This window comes from Melospiza melodia, chromosome Z, assembly GCF_035770615.1.
Source record: "Melospiza melodia melodia isolate bMelMel2 chromosome Z, bMelMel2.pri, whole genome shotgun sequence".
In the NCBI taxonomy this organism is placed as follows: domain Eukaryota; kingdom Metazoa; phylum Chordata; class Aves; order Passeriformes; family Passerellidae; genus Melospiza; species Melospiza melodia.
Window position 1 is genome coordinate 56,048,550 of NC_086226.1, and position 13,556 is coordinate 56,062,105.

At 41.0% G+C, this 13,556-nt stretch overlaps 1 protein-coding gene across 5 annotated transcripts in view; it reads left to right on the forward strand.

Annotated features, from left to right (window-relative positions):
• Window positions 1-10,972, forward strand: part of AOPEP (aminopeptidase O (putative)) — a 175,532-nt gene extending 164,560 nt beyond the window's left edge. For 4 of the 5 annotated variants that reach the window (XM_063181029.1, XM_063181032.1, XM_063181030.1 and 1 more), the window contains 3 exons: window positions 4,448-4,534; window positions 7,137-7,281; window positions 10,176-10,972. In XM_063181029.1, coding sequence (XP_063037099.1) covers window positions 4,448-4,534; window positions 7,137-7,277 — 228 coding nt within the window. In that variant the 3' untranslated portion in view covers window positions 7,278-7,281; window positions 10,176-10,972. Of the gene's footprint in view, window positions 1-4,447; window positions 4,535-7,136; window positions 7,282-7,452; window positions 7,546-10,175 lie in introns of all 5 variants that reach the window. The other variant, XR_010031312.1, reaches the window with a different exon arrangement.
• Window positions 10,973-13,556: the final 2,584 nt, after the last annotated feature.

A 13,556-nucleotide genomic window follows, 5' to 3' on the forward strand; every position in this document is an offset into this window, starting at 1 on the left:
GGGTCAAAACCAATAAGTATCTCTTTAATTTAAGACATGTTCAAAATATATTTTAAAATATTTTTTCTCAGTTATGTATGTCACTGGGAGCTTTTCTTTTGAAAGTCAAGCCATCTATTTGGTACCTTACGCAGCTTTAGTCTGTCAGCTTCAAGCACTGTCTCCCAAAAGGTCTTGGCCCAGGTTGTTAAAGGGACTGCCTTAGAGCTGGATTATTAGAATATTTTATGTAAATTTCCCCCCCTCAAATAATCTCATGCAGCAGCTTGCATTGTCTGAAAACAGAGCAAGCAAAATTTTGCTCTTTGTATCTTCCATTGAGCTATCTAAATGCAGGTATTTTTGAGTTACAAATAATATTGTGCAATACTGTGTATTTTTCTTACAATTAAATTAAAAGATATTATGAGGCTCCTGGAATTCTTTGTATAAGCTGCTGCTCCCATATTTGGGACTCTGCTGTCTGGCAGTAGCATCCCTTCATTATGTTTCCTGTAGGTATGTGCCAATACTTTAGATCTCAATGTTGCTGGTACTCATGAAAATTAAATTTTGTACCTGAGACATTGAGTCTTTCTGTCTTCATGTTACTGGACCGTGCCTCAGAAATACACTACTAATATGAGTATTGCATTTCAAAACACGCAGTTACAAAATTCATTTAGCTTAAAAACATGGCAGTGGAGAGGCCTCCCCCATCTCCAAAAGCAAGGTGGGAAGACAAAGCAATTTCCAAGCAATGAGGGTCCATCCACAAGGAGCCTGAGGTATCAGCAGGCTCCATCACTCCTCTGACCTACTTTTCCCCGTCCTTGGGAGTGCCAGCCATCAGTCCTGGACTCGGGAGGACAGCTCTCACCCTGGTATTGCAGGCTGCAAAAATAAATTTCAATGCCAGTATCAGCATGTGGGTCCTTGCAGCTGCCAAACCAATAAGAGCATGAGTGGGTGGGTGGGTGAGCAGTTAAAGGTGTTGCTTCAGATCCAGCAAAGTCCTCTGTGCTTTCTGCCAGCAATAACAGGATGGATTGCTGTAAATTACTTTTCAGGTTTAGTTTATATTGTTTATGGTGTAACCAGCCAAAAGGACATATGCTGTGAATCTCTGAACTGTAGAAGAGCACAGGGAAACATACAGAGAGAAAACTGCAAGAGAGCTAATGAATTCTTATTTTTGCCACTGAGCGTTTGCTCCTGGGAGGAAAAGAAAAGCCAAGAAGAGCATGCACAGGATGTGGTATGGTTAGCCCAGTCCGACCACAAGCAACTTGGTTTTCTAAATTTCCTTTTGAAACTGTTTTGTTGAAAGTGCCTGTTCGCATGACTCATTCATTAGGCTGTGAAGCTGTGGGGCCCATTTTACTCTTGTCACTCTAAGTATTGGATGAGACGCTGGGAACTGGGGGTTTTTTTTGCACCCTACCCTTATGTGACTAAAATTCTTATGTTTGTGGAATCAGCCTCAGGGGTATGGAGTATCAGAAAAAATCCTTCTTTATAGTTCATGTGTCTGAGAAACTGTTTTAGCTGCAGTTTGGGCAGCACGGCTGTCTACACACCATATGGCGCAGGGGGCAGGAATGTAACCAATGAATTTCAGTCCACATTGTGCAAGGGCCCCCTGCCCCTCCTGCACTCAGAGCCAGCCTTGGTTTCTGTGCTCTGCTTTCTGGGGTCTTGCACAAGGCAGAGAGCAGGGCTGACTGAGCTGATGGTTTCACAGGCCCTTCAGCAGACATTGGCTCTCCTGCAGTTTGCTCTGCCACGGGAATATTTGGGGCAGACGGGAGGCAAATGTGTAGTCTGAGGAGAAGAGGCATGCTGTTCCTGCCCCAGCTGGCAAAGTGCCAGCGTTTCAGGTCTGGGAATGTGCTGGGATTTGTACTCACCCTGGGAAAGAAAGGGAAAAAAGCAAAAGAGAGAAAGAAAAGTGTGTGCTGTCTCAGATCTCACTCAACAAATAAATATTTTTCCTTTTAACTATTTGAATAGATGTTGGTTGCCAAGGACAGAAACCATATGGAGGAAGGAACAGTTAAGGGAATAGGCATAGCTTAGTTCTGTGTTTTCCAAAGCCATCGGAACTCAGATGCTCAGGCCCTGATGCAGTGTCAGTCATACGTGATGTTAATATGTCAGGAAGTAAGAATGCCTTCAGAGAGAGAGCTTCCCTTCTGCTCTCAATGCAGCTACAATGGTTGCACCAAGAAAGGTGTTCTGGGGATAAACTGGCTTCTGTGCTCTTTCAGCCAGGTCCCTGCTTGTTATAAAGAGAATTCAGAAATGTAGGCCCTTAAGTTTTGTGACTCCACCTCTACATCAATAAATACTTTAACAACTGCAGGGGAAATAACAGCTCCACCAGGAGGTATGAAGACAGCCCCATCCCTGCTGTTAAAATATCCTCACTGAAGGCACAGTTTGAGGTCATGAGCAGCCACAGAAGCTGCACTTGATTGCCTATCTCCTGGGTAAGTGCTGTAACTGCTGGATCATGAGATGTAGAAGAGCAGTGATCACAGTGGGGGACAACAGAACCTTTCTCCTCCTCATGTTTCTCCTCCTTGCTATCAGAATACATTAGGAATTCTGTTTGGATTGTTTCTTATATATGGAAGAATCTGCGGAGTAAAGTGTATCTGCAGTCTTTTAAATGTGTTTACATTGTTTTACAGATAGGAGAGGTGTATAGTTAAGTTTTGATTCTGGGTAGTTTCATCTGGGCAAGGAGGTGCTTGCTGCTGAAAAATACCCTGTAACAAAGCTGGGAAGGTTTCCTGGAGAAACATTTAGTGTCTCCTGAGAGAAGCAGCAGCTGGGTAGGGTTTTGAAGGTCTGCCTTATGAATATGGGCATCTACAGCAAAGTGAATTGAATCTTGGAAAGCCATTTCTTTTGTAGATTTAGCTGTGGTTCCACTAGTAGGAATCCTAGCAGCTGTTGGGGTTTTTTTGCTATATTCAGCAAAAAGCTGTAAGAGACAGCAGTTATTCCCTATCATGCACAGCACTTTAGCTCTAGATTTAGTGTCTTTCAAAGCAGTGAGTGCAAAATCCACCCAGCCCCAAAACCTCACAGTTTTTTGTTTTCCTAAGGTGTCTTCAAACTATTTTGTATAAGGAATCAGCTGAAAAAAGGTGTCAAGTACACAGGACATGTGGGCATTTATGACTTGTTATTGTGCTAATAGGATTGACATCTAATCTAATGTAATTCTTGGAAATTTTTTCCAGAGCTAAAAAGTTGGCAGGGACTAGGATGAAAAGGAAATTATTTTCAAAACCTTATTTCCAAAAGCAACAGTACCTTTTCCCTCATGCTCCCTTTCTGTCTTCAGTTCTCAATTTCATCCCTACTTCTGTCATTCAGAGAAAGGTTCCTATTCAGATACTTGATATGAGCACAATTTGGACTCAGTTTCAAAAACTACTAAAACTGCTGACATTTCACTCTTGCTATGAAAGTTGATTTTCATTAGGTGCCCTGTCTTTTTAAAGATGGTAAGAGAAAAGGCTGAAACAGAAGCATTGGGAGTTATTCCACTTAACTGCATTTGTTTACCATCAGTGCTGAATTGCTAATGGAATATAAAACGTTAGGCTTACCACTGCCTGCAATCAGGAAAGCCTTACTGGAGAGTAAGATGACACTTAGGCCACAAGAGTGGCTAAGAACAAAGTCTAAAATGTAAAGACAACACACATGTAATTCATGTTCATACTACTTAAGTAAAAACATTTTTTCAGTTGCAATTTGCTTGAAAACTTTGTTACAGTGTGTCAATAACTGTTTTTATCAATGTGTGTTGGTAGAACAGCATGTCAGCTTTTTAAATGCAGATGAATTTTAAATGTTTAAGAATGTGCTTAAAATCTGTTAGTAGCAAAACTGATTCATTTAAGTGAAAGCTCTCTGTTTCATGGGTTGATATCTAACTTTTACCCTTTTGGCATGGATTTAATACTGATACAGAATTACATTTAAGCCTTTTTATCATGTGTATGATGCACTGAAATAGGGGACATTATCAGTTATATTTTGTGGCTTCTCCAGACCTTTGCAGTGGTAATCTGTTTCCTGCCACCTTCCTTTTGACACTATGAAAGAAATAACCTCTAACCTAACTTAAAAGGAAGAAAGTCAAGACTGGAAACAGTGGCAGGGAAGATGCTGCAGATGTGTGCCTGGATCTGGGTTAGTTTCTAGCACCGAATCCGGAGTTTGTCTTTGAGCATCCTGGGTTTCTGAAGCCCGAGGGGCACAGAGTTCTGGCTCCTCTGTCCAGCTGACTGACTTGTCAGGCTGCAACCTGCCAAAAGACACAAACCCAACAAAGTTGAAAAAGCCAAACTGGTACAGATACATTATCAACACTCAGACAAAATACAAGGGTTTGTTTGTTTGTTTGTTTGTTTGTTTTTACCTAGTTTTATTTTTCTTCTGAAAGGTTCGTCATCGGTGGTGTGAACTTGTCATTAAACACAAATATGAGCCTGGGTATGGAGACATTGAGAGATTCCTTAGAGAGGATCAGGTAAGTTACATTGAACTAGCATTTTGAAAACAATCAACTTTTTAACACCCTTATGCTGAAATAAAAAAAAAAAAAAACAAAAAGTATATTTTCTTGCTGCAGTTTCTCAAAAACTTGGCTGTGTATTCATCTTTTTCTTCTGTGGGCGTCTAAACATTTAGTTTAAGGAAGCCACTTAGGGTAGGGGTACTCAACGCCACCTAAACCTAAAGACTGCTTATCCTCTGTCAAGTGGGGAAATAGGATAGAATTCCTCCTCTCCTTGCATTTTATGCAAGCCAGAGGTATGAGTGATGCTAGGAAGATACTTCTCAGCAGGTTCCTTTTGCAGGATGAGGAAGGTAAGTGTGGCTGTGAATGTCAATGCAAGTATGGGATAGGTGCAAAGCAGTCAGTGGTGTGGTAACCTTAGTTTTGAAGATGACAGCCAGAAGTAGTATAGCACATCCAGGGAATGCTAGCCCCTCCATGGGTAGGAACATTGTAAGAGAGGATTATGAAGGCATTAAGAGGCTGGACATACATCATTCCCTTACTATGGCCTTACATTTAGGCCACTGTGAACTTAGAATTCTGATTGCACTGCTGCCTTGTTCTTTTTCTATTTTCCCTTTTATGTATCTTTATTCACTATGAGCCCTATAAAATCGAGACATTCACTGCCTAGAGTGAATTTTAAATATTTAAATATATGTTACAAAATAGAAGATGGTGAAGATACATCAAAATCTAGACAAGATATTAATGTCTTTACCTTTTATGCTGACAACGAACAGAGCTGTTTACAGCCAATGAGGATTTTCTGCTTTCAGGCAACACAGCACAACTGAATTACTGCAGTTTGTCATGAGTTCTTCTAGCTCGGAAGTATACCTCCTCTTTATATCTGAGCCAATGAACAGGCCCCAGAGCTCTTGGCAAGCTCTGTATTAAAACAAACAAACAAAAAAGACATAAAATAACATTATTTCATAAGGAGTTACATGGATTGTGCTATTTATATTCTATGAAAGGATGGAGATGATCACCAGCAGAACCTGGGTGTTTGGGGTTCAGGAAACCCTTGAGCTGATAAAACCATACAGAAGAATGTCAAGTAAAGACATTTTCTGCAGTGTAGGGAAATAATTTTTTGCAACTTTTTAATGTAATCTCCATTTCATTTACTCCAGCAGTGCATATAGTTAATGGCATGACAAGCTTCTGGTGTGATTAGTACTTAGAGCAGTTGCATGTCTGTACTGATCATGTAACATGGCATTTTTAAACGTCAGGGGGGAAATGCAAATGGACTGTTTAAATCCTTTAAAGTTCTACAAAACACTAGTGTGTTTACTGCATATAAATATTTAGACCTAGGGGAGAGTTATTAATGCTGAGTAGAGAAAGTACTTCCTATAGTAAGAAAATGTCACCATTTAAAAAATTCTCAATGAGAGCCCAGCTCCATTTGTGTGGCTGCCAGACCTTGGTGCAGCTGCAAACCTTGGAAATCTGAGGTTTTGGTTCTCTTGGTGTCACAGTGTGCTTAGGGAATTGGCAAGGAGTCTGGCAGGTTCCTGCCACTCTGGGACTTTCTCCTTTTACTTCTCTCATTTTTACATTTTAAATGTCTCTTCTGGCTGAAGAGGTTTTTAAGGCTTACCAGCCAATGCTAGAAATTGCGAGGAATAGCATTAAAAATTATTTTTTCTCAATGCTGTCCAAATTTTTCTGCTCCTGCCAGTCCAAACAGTAACTGTAAAAGTCAGCGTGCTAAGCTGCTAATATTTTGTAACATATGTAAACCTATTTTGGTAAGTGCAGTTTAACATTTACTGAATTCCTGTAATTAGCTGAAAAAAATGTATCATCAGAAAAAAAAAGACAATCTCCTATAAGTTTCCTGTTAAGTTAGCCAGAGCTTTGTTGGCAGTGGTCAAAGGGGCCCAGATCTCTTCACAAGAGCCCCATTACCTTTTTTTATAGCTGCTATGTCCAGAATAAATGGTTAGGAAAAGCCTGCCTTCATACCCAACCAGAATTTATGCATGTTAAACTGTATCTCTGATATAAAGGGAGTCAAACACAGATGTGACCATATTCAGTTGATGTCCAGTTACAGAATTGCCAAATGGGAATTTTAAAGTGGAGTACTTCAGTTTTTGCTCATGGATATGTGAGTAAACATGACAATTGGAAAGAAAATGTGTATCCTGTTGAAGGAAGGAGAAGCTTTTTTCTTAAGGGGCATTTGGAAAAAAATCAGATAGTTGGTAAAAGGAAACAGTATTCAACTTGAACAGTGGCAAGGGAAGTGGAGTGAGGAATGATTTTCTTGTCATGCCATAACACAAAATCCTTACATTAATAATTAATAATCTGTTTTTGCAGAGTCAACACAGCATATAGACCAGTGTCCTTAGACTAAAGAGACACAGAGAAAATTAGTTCTTCTGGGGGAGAGACTAGACATTAGAGAGTAAATGGTATTTTCTGTGTTTTGGATTGTCTGTTTTGTTTCATTTTTAGTTTAAATGAATACTAGAGGGTCAGTGACAAAAACCCAGCTAACTAGTTATTACTGGTGGTAGGATGCTTGTGTGTTATGTTCCTCTTTCAGGCTATGGGTGTGTATCTCTATGGTGAATTAATGGTGAATGAAGATGCAAAACAACAAGAACTTGCACGGAAATGCTTTGCTGCAGCACAAGAACATATGGATGCATCCTCAGCCAAAGTGGTGGCAGAGATGTTATTCTGAAAAGGTGATTTTTCATTTTAATCCTAACATCCTGATTTTGCTTCATATAGAAAAAATATGCAGAGCTCAGTGAACGTGGTAAACTATGGCATACCATACAACTTGTGGCTGCTTAGGCTGAGAAATAACTCTTGTTACATGTCTTGTTGGCTTGTTTTTTTTTCTTTTTCTTAAGCCCAGCAGCGGGAGCAGTGAGTTACATACATGTAGGCATAGCTGGAGAACGTGGAGAATGGCTTTGTTGTAATGGACTATACAAGAGGCAACTGTAAGTCCAAATGGCCAAAGAAGGCCAGGCTCTGCCTACAGTTGTTTCCCATCCTGTATTCCTAACTCTGCTTACAAAAATTTCAATTGTGCAAGGACCATTTCTGTTTAATAGAGCTGCATTTTGACTTGACAGGCAGCATAGTCTTTGAAAAAAGCCTGATCCCACAGTGGAAATATGAAACTGTGGACTTCGAAGCAAATATCATGTGAGAACTAGCTGATAATTCAGGTTTTTTTGTGTTAAGGGTATGGAGGTTTTAAAGATTGATTATGAGGTAAGAAAAGTAGCCTTAACAGGAAGAAGCTAGCTTGTTTATGAAATTAAAGGAGAGGAATCACCAGAAAAAGCAGAATTGCAAAAATATTTATGGAATGATGATTGCCGTAGGCCATAAATTTGCAAAGATACTTTCCAATTCTCTGTCTGAGCAGTTGGAGGTAGCCTTACAGTGTCTGCACATGCATGTTTAATGTATAACCCATTAAGATTTGTATGAAAGTTTCTTAGAGTACAGCATTTTTGGTTAATCATATGACTCATCCTACAGACTGATTGCTGTGGTTGTTCACAAACTTTACAGCTGATTTGTGGTATCAAAATTCAGTCTTCTAATTTAGCAAAAAAACATTGTCACCTAATTGATACCAAGCAAAAATCTTAATTTTCTTCTGTTCTAGCAGTACTAGAACTGTGAGTTCCGCTTGGTTTTGTAGTGGTTTTTTGCTATGTTTATATGAAATACAGCCAATGACAGATACTAGGAAAGCAAATGTGATTATGAAAAGCCATGTTGTTCTTCTGGATAGACAAGCATTGTGCCTGCCAAGAAAACTTTTTGGGAAAGGTGGATCAGACGGTAGGGTGGCAGGATATCAGTGGTGGGGTAGGAGAGACACCTTTTAAAACAGAGCTAAAGAGACTCTTTAGTGTACTCCCAATTATCAAGGACTCATAGGAATTTGGTTACGTTCAACAGTTCTTAATCTTAATCTGGTAGGTGTCTTCAAGTGTCTGAAGGCCAGAAACAATAAAATCAAAATTTCTACAAGTTTCTGATGGTAAGTATCTAGCACAGGAAAATTACATGGTGTGCAGGTGTTAGCAATAGTCTAGAATTACCCCTTTGACTTTACAGAGTGGAAGTGCATGGTTAGCTATAACATAAAACCTAAAGATACTGAGTACAATACTCTGTGTAACTACACAGCTTTCTTTTAATGTTATGGCTGTTTGGGTTCCTGGCATGATGATTTGTGATTTAAGATTAAAATCACATTGCCAGGGATTACCACGCAGCCATGACCACAGCTGCTAGCATGAAACTCACCATTAACAGTCTGATGGGTGCACAGCGTGGAATCCTCTCCATCTATCAAAAAAATAAACAAAAGACACACATACACACACAAAAAAAAAAAAAAAATAGAGAGAGGGAGAGAGAAGCAAACCCCCAAACCCACCAAAAACAGAGGAAAGCAGCAGAGCATCATGGAAGAACCTCCTCCGAAAACTATCTCTGCTGAGACCAAGATCTCTCTGGTGAGGTGCAGAGCTTAGCTGATTGGTGAACAGTGATTGTTTTCCTCTTTGTTCACAGTGGCTAAGTTCTGCACCTGAAGAGAAGGGAGAGGAGACTCTCTGCAGGGCAGAGAGCGTTTGCTGGCTGAGATCCCTTGCTGCTGAACGGGCAGATTTGTGATGAAGGCATGTGTCTGTGTATGGATCAGTGTATGGAGAATAAGAGGCAGAGGCAACCTGGGAAGGACCAAAGACTTTTAGTTTTAGTTGAGAATAAACAGTGCTCCTTAAGTTCTCAGTCTGATTGCAGATGTAAGGCATTGCCTACAGTAATTTGGTTACCATGCTTTCCTAAAGGTCAGAGTAAATAACATTTGTGACTTCTAACCTGAAATTGTCAATAAAGATTTTGTTTTCTCTTTAATGGATACTGTAATGATCCTCTCTGAGCTAAGCTGTAGCTTAGCACTGTGTGTCGTTTGCAGGAAATGGTGGCAGCTCCAGTCGGAAACAACTTACAGCTGCTGCTGTTGTTCCAGGCTGTTGATGGACCCGTCCTCCGGTGCCTACTGAGCTGATATCAGTTCTGATTTTACACACTGGCTCAGTTCAGCAGGAACAGGAGTCGAGCCCTAGAGCAAAAAACAAGATGTACCTTTCCTAAGAGCCTTTGAGAAATGTTGTTGCTGTTTTCTCTCAAAAATGAATCAGTACACCTTATGTCCTGATGTTAGACACTAAATGGCCTAAGGTGGAAAAGCTACCTCAGTACTGTTTAAGAGGACTGTTGGCTAAAGATGAGAAGGTATGTGAATATGTAGCACATCACACAGTATTGCTCTGGTAACTTGCCTCCAACATTATTTTCAGAGAAACCTGGTAATAATCAAAAGATTAGTGCTTCCACCATGGATCCCTCCCTGTCTTCTCCAGACCTTGTTGTGATAGCTTTAGGAAGCTAAAGAGATCATTGTTAACTCTGTAGCTACAGTTAGACTCTACTGGTGACCTAAAATATAACTCAATTTGGAAAGCTGGGGCAATCAAGAATGCAGAGATATTCCTTCATTGTGACAGAGTAATAACTTTAAACGCTGTTTCCGTTGCAGGAAAGATCACAGACAACTCTTTTAATAGATCTTCTGCTAAACTCCGATGGTACTAGGATTTCATTGACCCAGGACATCAAAGGAAGGATTATGTGACTGCTAAAACAATCAGCTGACAGAAATATTTACCTTTCTGTATTTCTAGAGGTCCACTGTAACTGAGAACGCAAGACAAACTACACACACACGAGCTTCTCTGACTCTAGGTAATTCTTTGATACAGGAATTTCTGGATTTATCCTTGTGCTTTGGTAATACAATCATTCTGGTTTGCAGATGCCAAAGATTCTTGATTTGAACATCTTTATTAATTTGGGCATTCTGAAAATGGATGGAGTTGTATTGTGTACTTAAAACTTTGTTTGTAACTTCTATGTCATATTTATAAAGCCTCAGTGTGAAATCAGCAGGGGCTGGGGTGGGGCTTGTAAGATTAGATAGAGGCAGAAATAAACTGTGGAAAGTTACCTGCCATCATCCTAGTGATGGAATGGGACTGAAGAAAAAACAAAGATCATCATGCTCTCTCTGTCATGTTTAGGTGAAATTTTACTAGAAGTGTCAGACCTCCCATTTTCTGAAAATGTCTTTCATGCCTTTGTGATACTTATTTTGCAATGATATCTCAAGTGTATCCTTTCCTGATCAGTGAATCTCTACATTTTTAGAAGACATCTTCATTGTTCCTTTCAGAGAGTAAGAATTTAAACCACAAAAATCTGTGAACTTATTTCCCTTGTACTCTATTGTTTTATATCAAATCCTCTTTGATAATAATAAAATTATCAATTTTTTTTTCAAGTATATGTAGTCCTTCCATTGCACTGTGGTTCAACATTATTTTAAAAACATGGGAAGAAGAATGACTTCATTCCTTCTTTTGCAACAGGACAAAAGAACCTGGAATTCATTACTTAAGGGATGTTAATGAGAAAAAATAAATGAGGTACTTTTTAAAAGTTCTTAGAATGTAAAGTGAAAGCCTGCCTCAACATTGTCTTCAGTACAAAGAGTACAGTTCCTTTTCACGTCACCACATTTTCTGACCCCCCCCCTTGGCAGGCATAGTGTCAAAACCTGAATTAAGGGACACTCAGCAAGTTCTTTCAAATGCAGCAAGAGTTAGGAAATTGTCCAGGAAGGCACTGAGACACCACAATGACTTCTAATGTAGTGACTCTCACAGACGTAGTTATTACAGTATCCTATTCATAACAGAGTTACACTTCATTTCACAGGTTTTTCTGCGAAGGCCAGCAAAAGAAACCAGCTTGCTTTTTGCCTTTTTCATTGTGTAAGGAAAAAATGCAGAGCTGGATAAGACTCTTGCACAAAATATGCAGAAATTAAGTACATTGTAGGCCTCTTCGTAGCCAGTACTGTTAAAGCTACAGGGCAAATAAGATATTACACATTTTTAAAATAGCAGTGAATATTTCTTCTTTCAAAACAATCTACTTGCCTTTTTTATTTTAATATTGAGCACAGCAGTAGTTTTGTTTGCTACAGCTCCTACAGTCGGCTTCAGCAGCTTTAACTTGAACATTTCCCCGCACTACAACGTCGTGACCCATCATGTGTGGTAGAAACTGAGAAAAGCAACAGAAGATAAAATGCAAACACCAAAATACCTAAAAGATGACAAAGAGGTGGCAGTCCTGGCCCTTCATCAGTGCTTATGGGGCCTTTTGTTGCTACTCCAAGCATTGTGATATAGAGTGAGGCTCCAGATTAAGAAGAAAGCTGAAGGTGGCATTGAACAGTTATGGTCACCATAACTCATCAGAGAGCATAGGAGACTCACGTATGTATTGTTTAGTAGGGTCACTAACATGATATAAGCATTACCCTTAGTTTAAAATCCTTCTGAATCATGCAATAAGCATTGGAATGGAACCATATAATTATTTACAGAATCACAGAATACGATGAGTTGGAAGGGACCCACAAAAATTATTGAATTCAGCTCCTTGCCCTGCACAGCACCAGCCCCAAGAGACACACCGTGTGCCTGAGAACATTGTCCAAACGCTTCATGAACTCTGTCAGGCTGTGACCTCCTCCCTGAGGATCCTGTTCCAGTGCCCAAACACCCTCTGGGGGAAGAACTTTTTTCTAATATCCAACTGAAACCTCCCCTGAGACACCTTCAGGCCGTTCCCTCAGGTGCTGTCACTGGTCACCACAGAGGAGAGACCAGTGCCTGCCCCTCCCCTTCCCCTCATGAGGAACTTGTACCTGCAGTGAGGTCTGTCCTCAGTCTCCTCTGGGCTGAGCAGACCAAGTGCCCTCAGCTGCTCCTTGTACAGCAAACCAGCCCCAGAACTGGAGGTGAGGCTGCCCCAGCTCAGAGCAGAGCAGGACAATCCCCTCCCTTGCCCAGCTGTGATGCTGTGCCTGATGCACCCCAGGACAGGGTTGGCCCTCCTGGCTGCCAGGGCGCTGCTGACCCATGTTCAACTTGCCAGGACCCCCAGGTCCCTTTCCATGGCCCTGCTTACAGCACCTCATTCCCAGTCTGTCCATGCATCCAGGGCTGCCCCATCCCAGGTGCAGAATCCAGCACTTTCCCCTGTTGAGCTTCATATAGCTGGTGATTGCCCAGACCCCCAGTTTGTGGAGATCTCTCTGCAGGGCCTCTCCCTCTGCCCAAGAGAGTCAACAGCTCCTCCCATTTCTGTATCATCTGCAAACGTGCTCAGTATCCCTTCCAGTTCCATGTCCAGGTCATTTATGAAGATGTTGAAGAGCAGAGGGCTGAGGATGGGGCCCTGTGGAAGCCCAGTAGTGACAGGTCCCCAGTCTGATGTCACCCCATTCACTGTCACCCTTGTGCCTGACCCGTGACCCAGCTGCTCACCCACCCCATGATGTGTTTATCCAGCTGAGGCTGCACAGTAGGTCCAGAAGGATCCTGTGAGAAACAGTATCAAAAACTTCACTGGCTTCCCTTGGTCAGCTGGGTGGGTTACTCAGTCATGAAAGGAAACCAGGTTGATAAGCAGGACTTCCCTCTCATGAGCTGTGCTGGCTGTGACTGATAACTGCGTTGTCTTTCAGGTGTTTTTCTGTAGCCCCAGAATAAGCTTCTCCATAACTTTACCAGGCACTGGAGTGAGACTGACAGGCCCCTTGTTTCCTGGGTCCTCCTTGCCCTTCCTGAAAATCGGGACAATGGTTTGCCAGCTTATAGTCATCTAGGACTTCTGGATTCCTAAGATCACTCAAAAGAGACATTTTATGATTACATCAGCCAGCTCTGGAAGGATACTTGGATTAATCCTATCAGGCCCCATAGGTTTGTAGGGATCCAGCTGGAGCAGTAGGTCCTGCACATGTAAGTTTTTAATGATAGATTAGATAGACCCTACTATCAAAAGC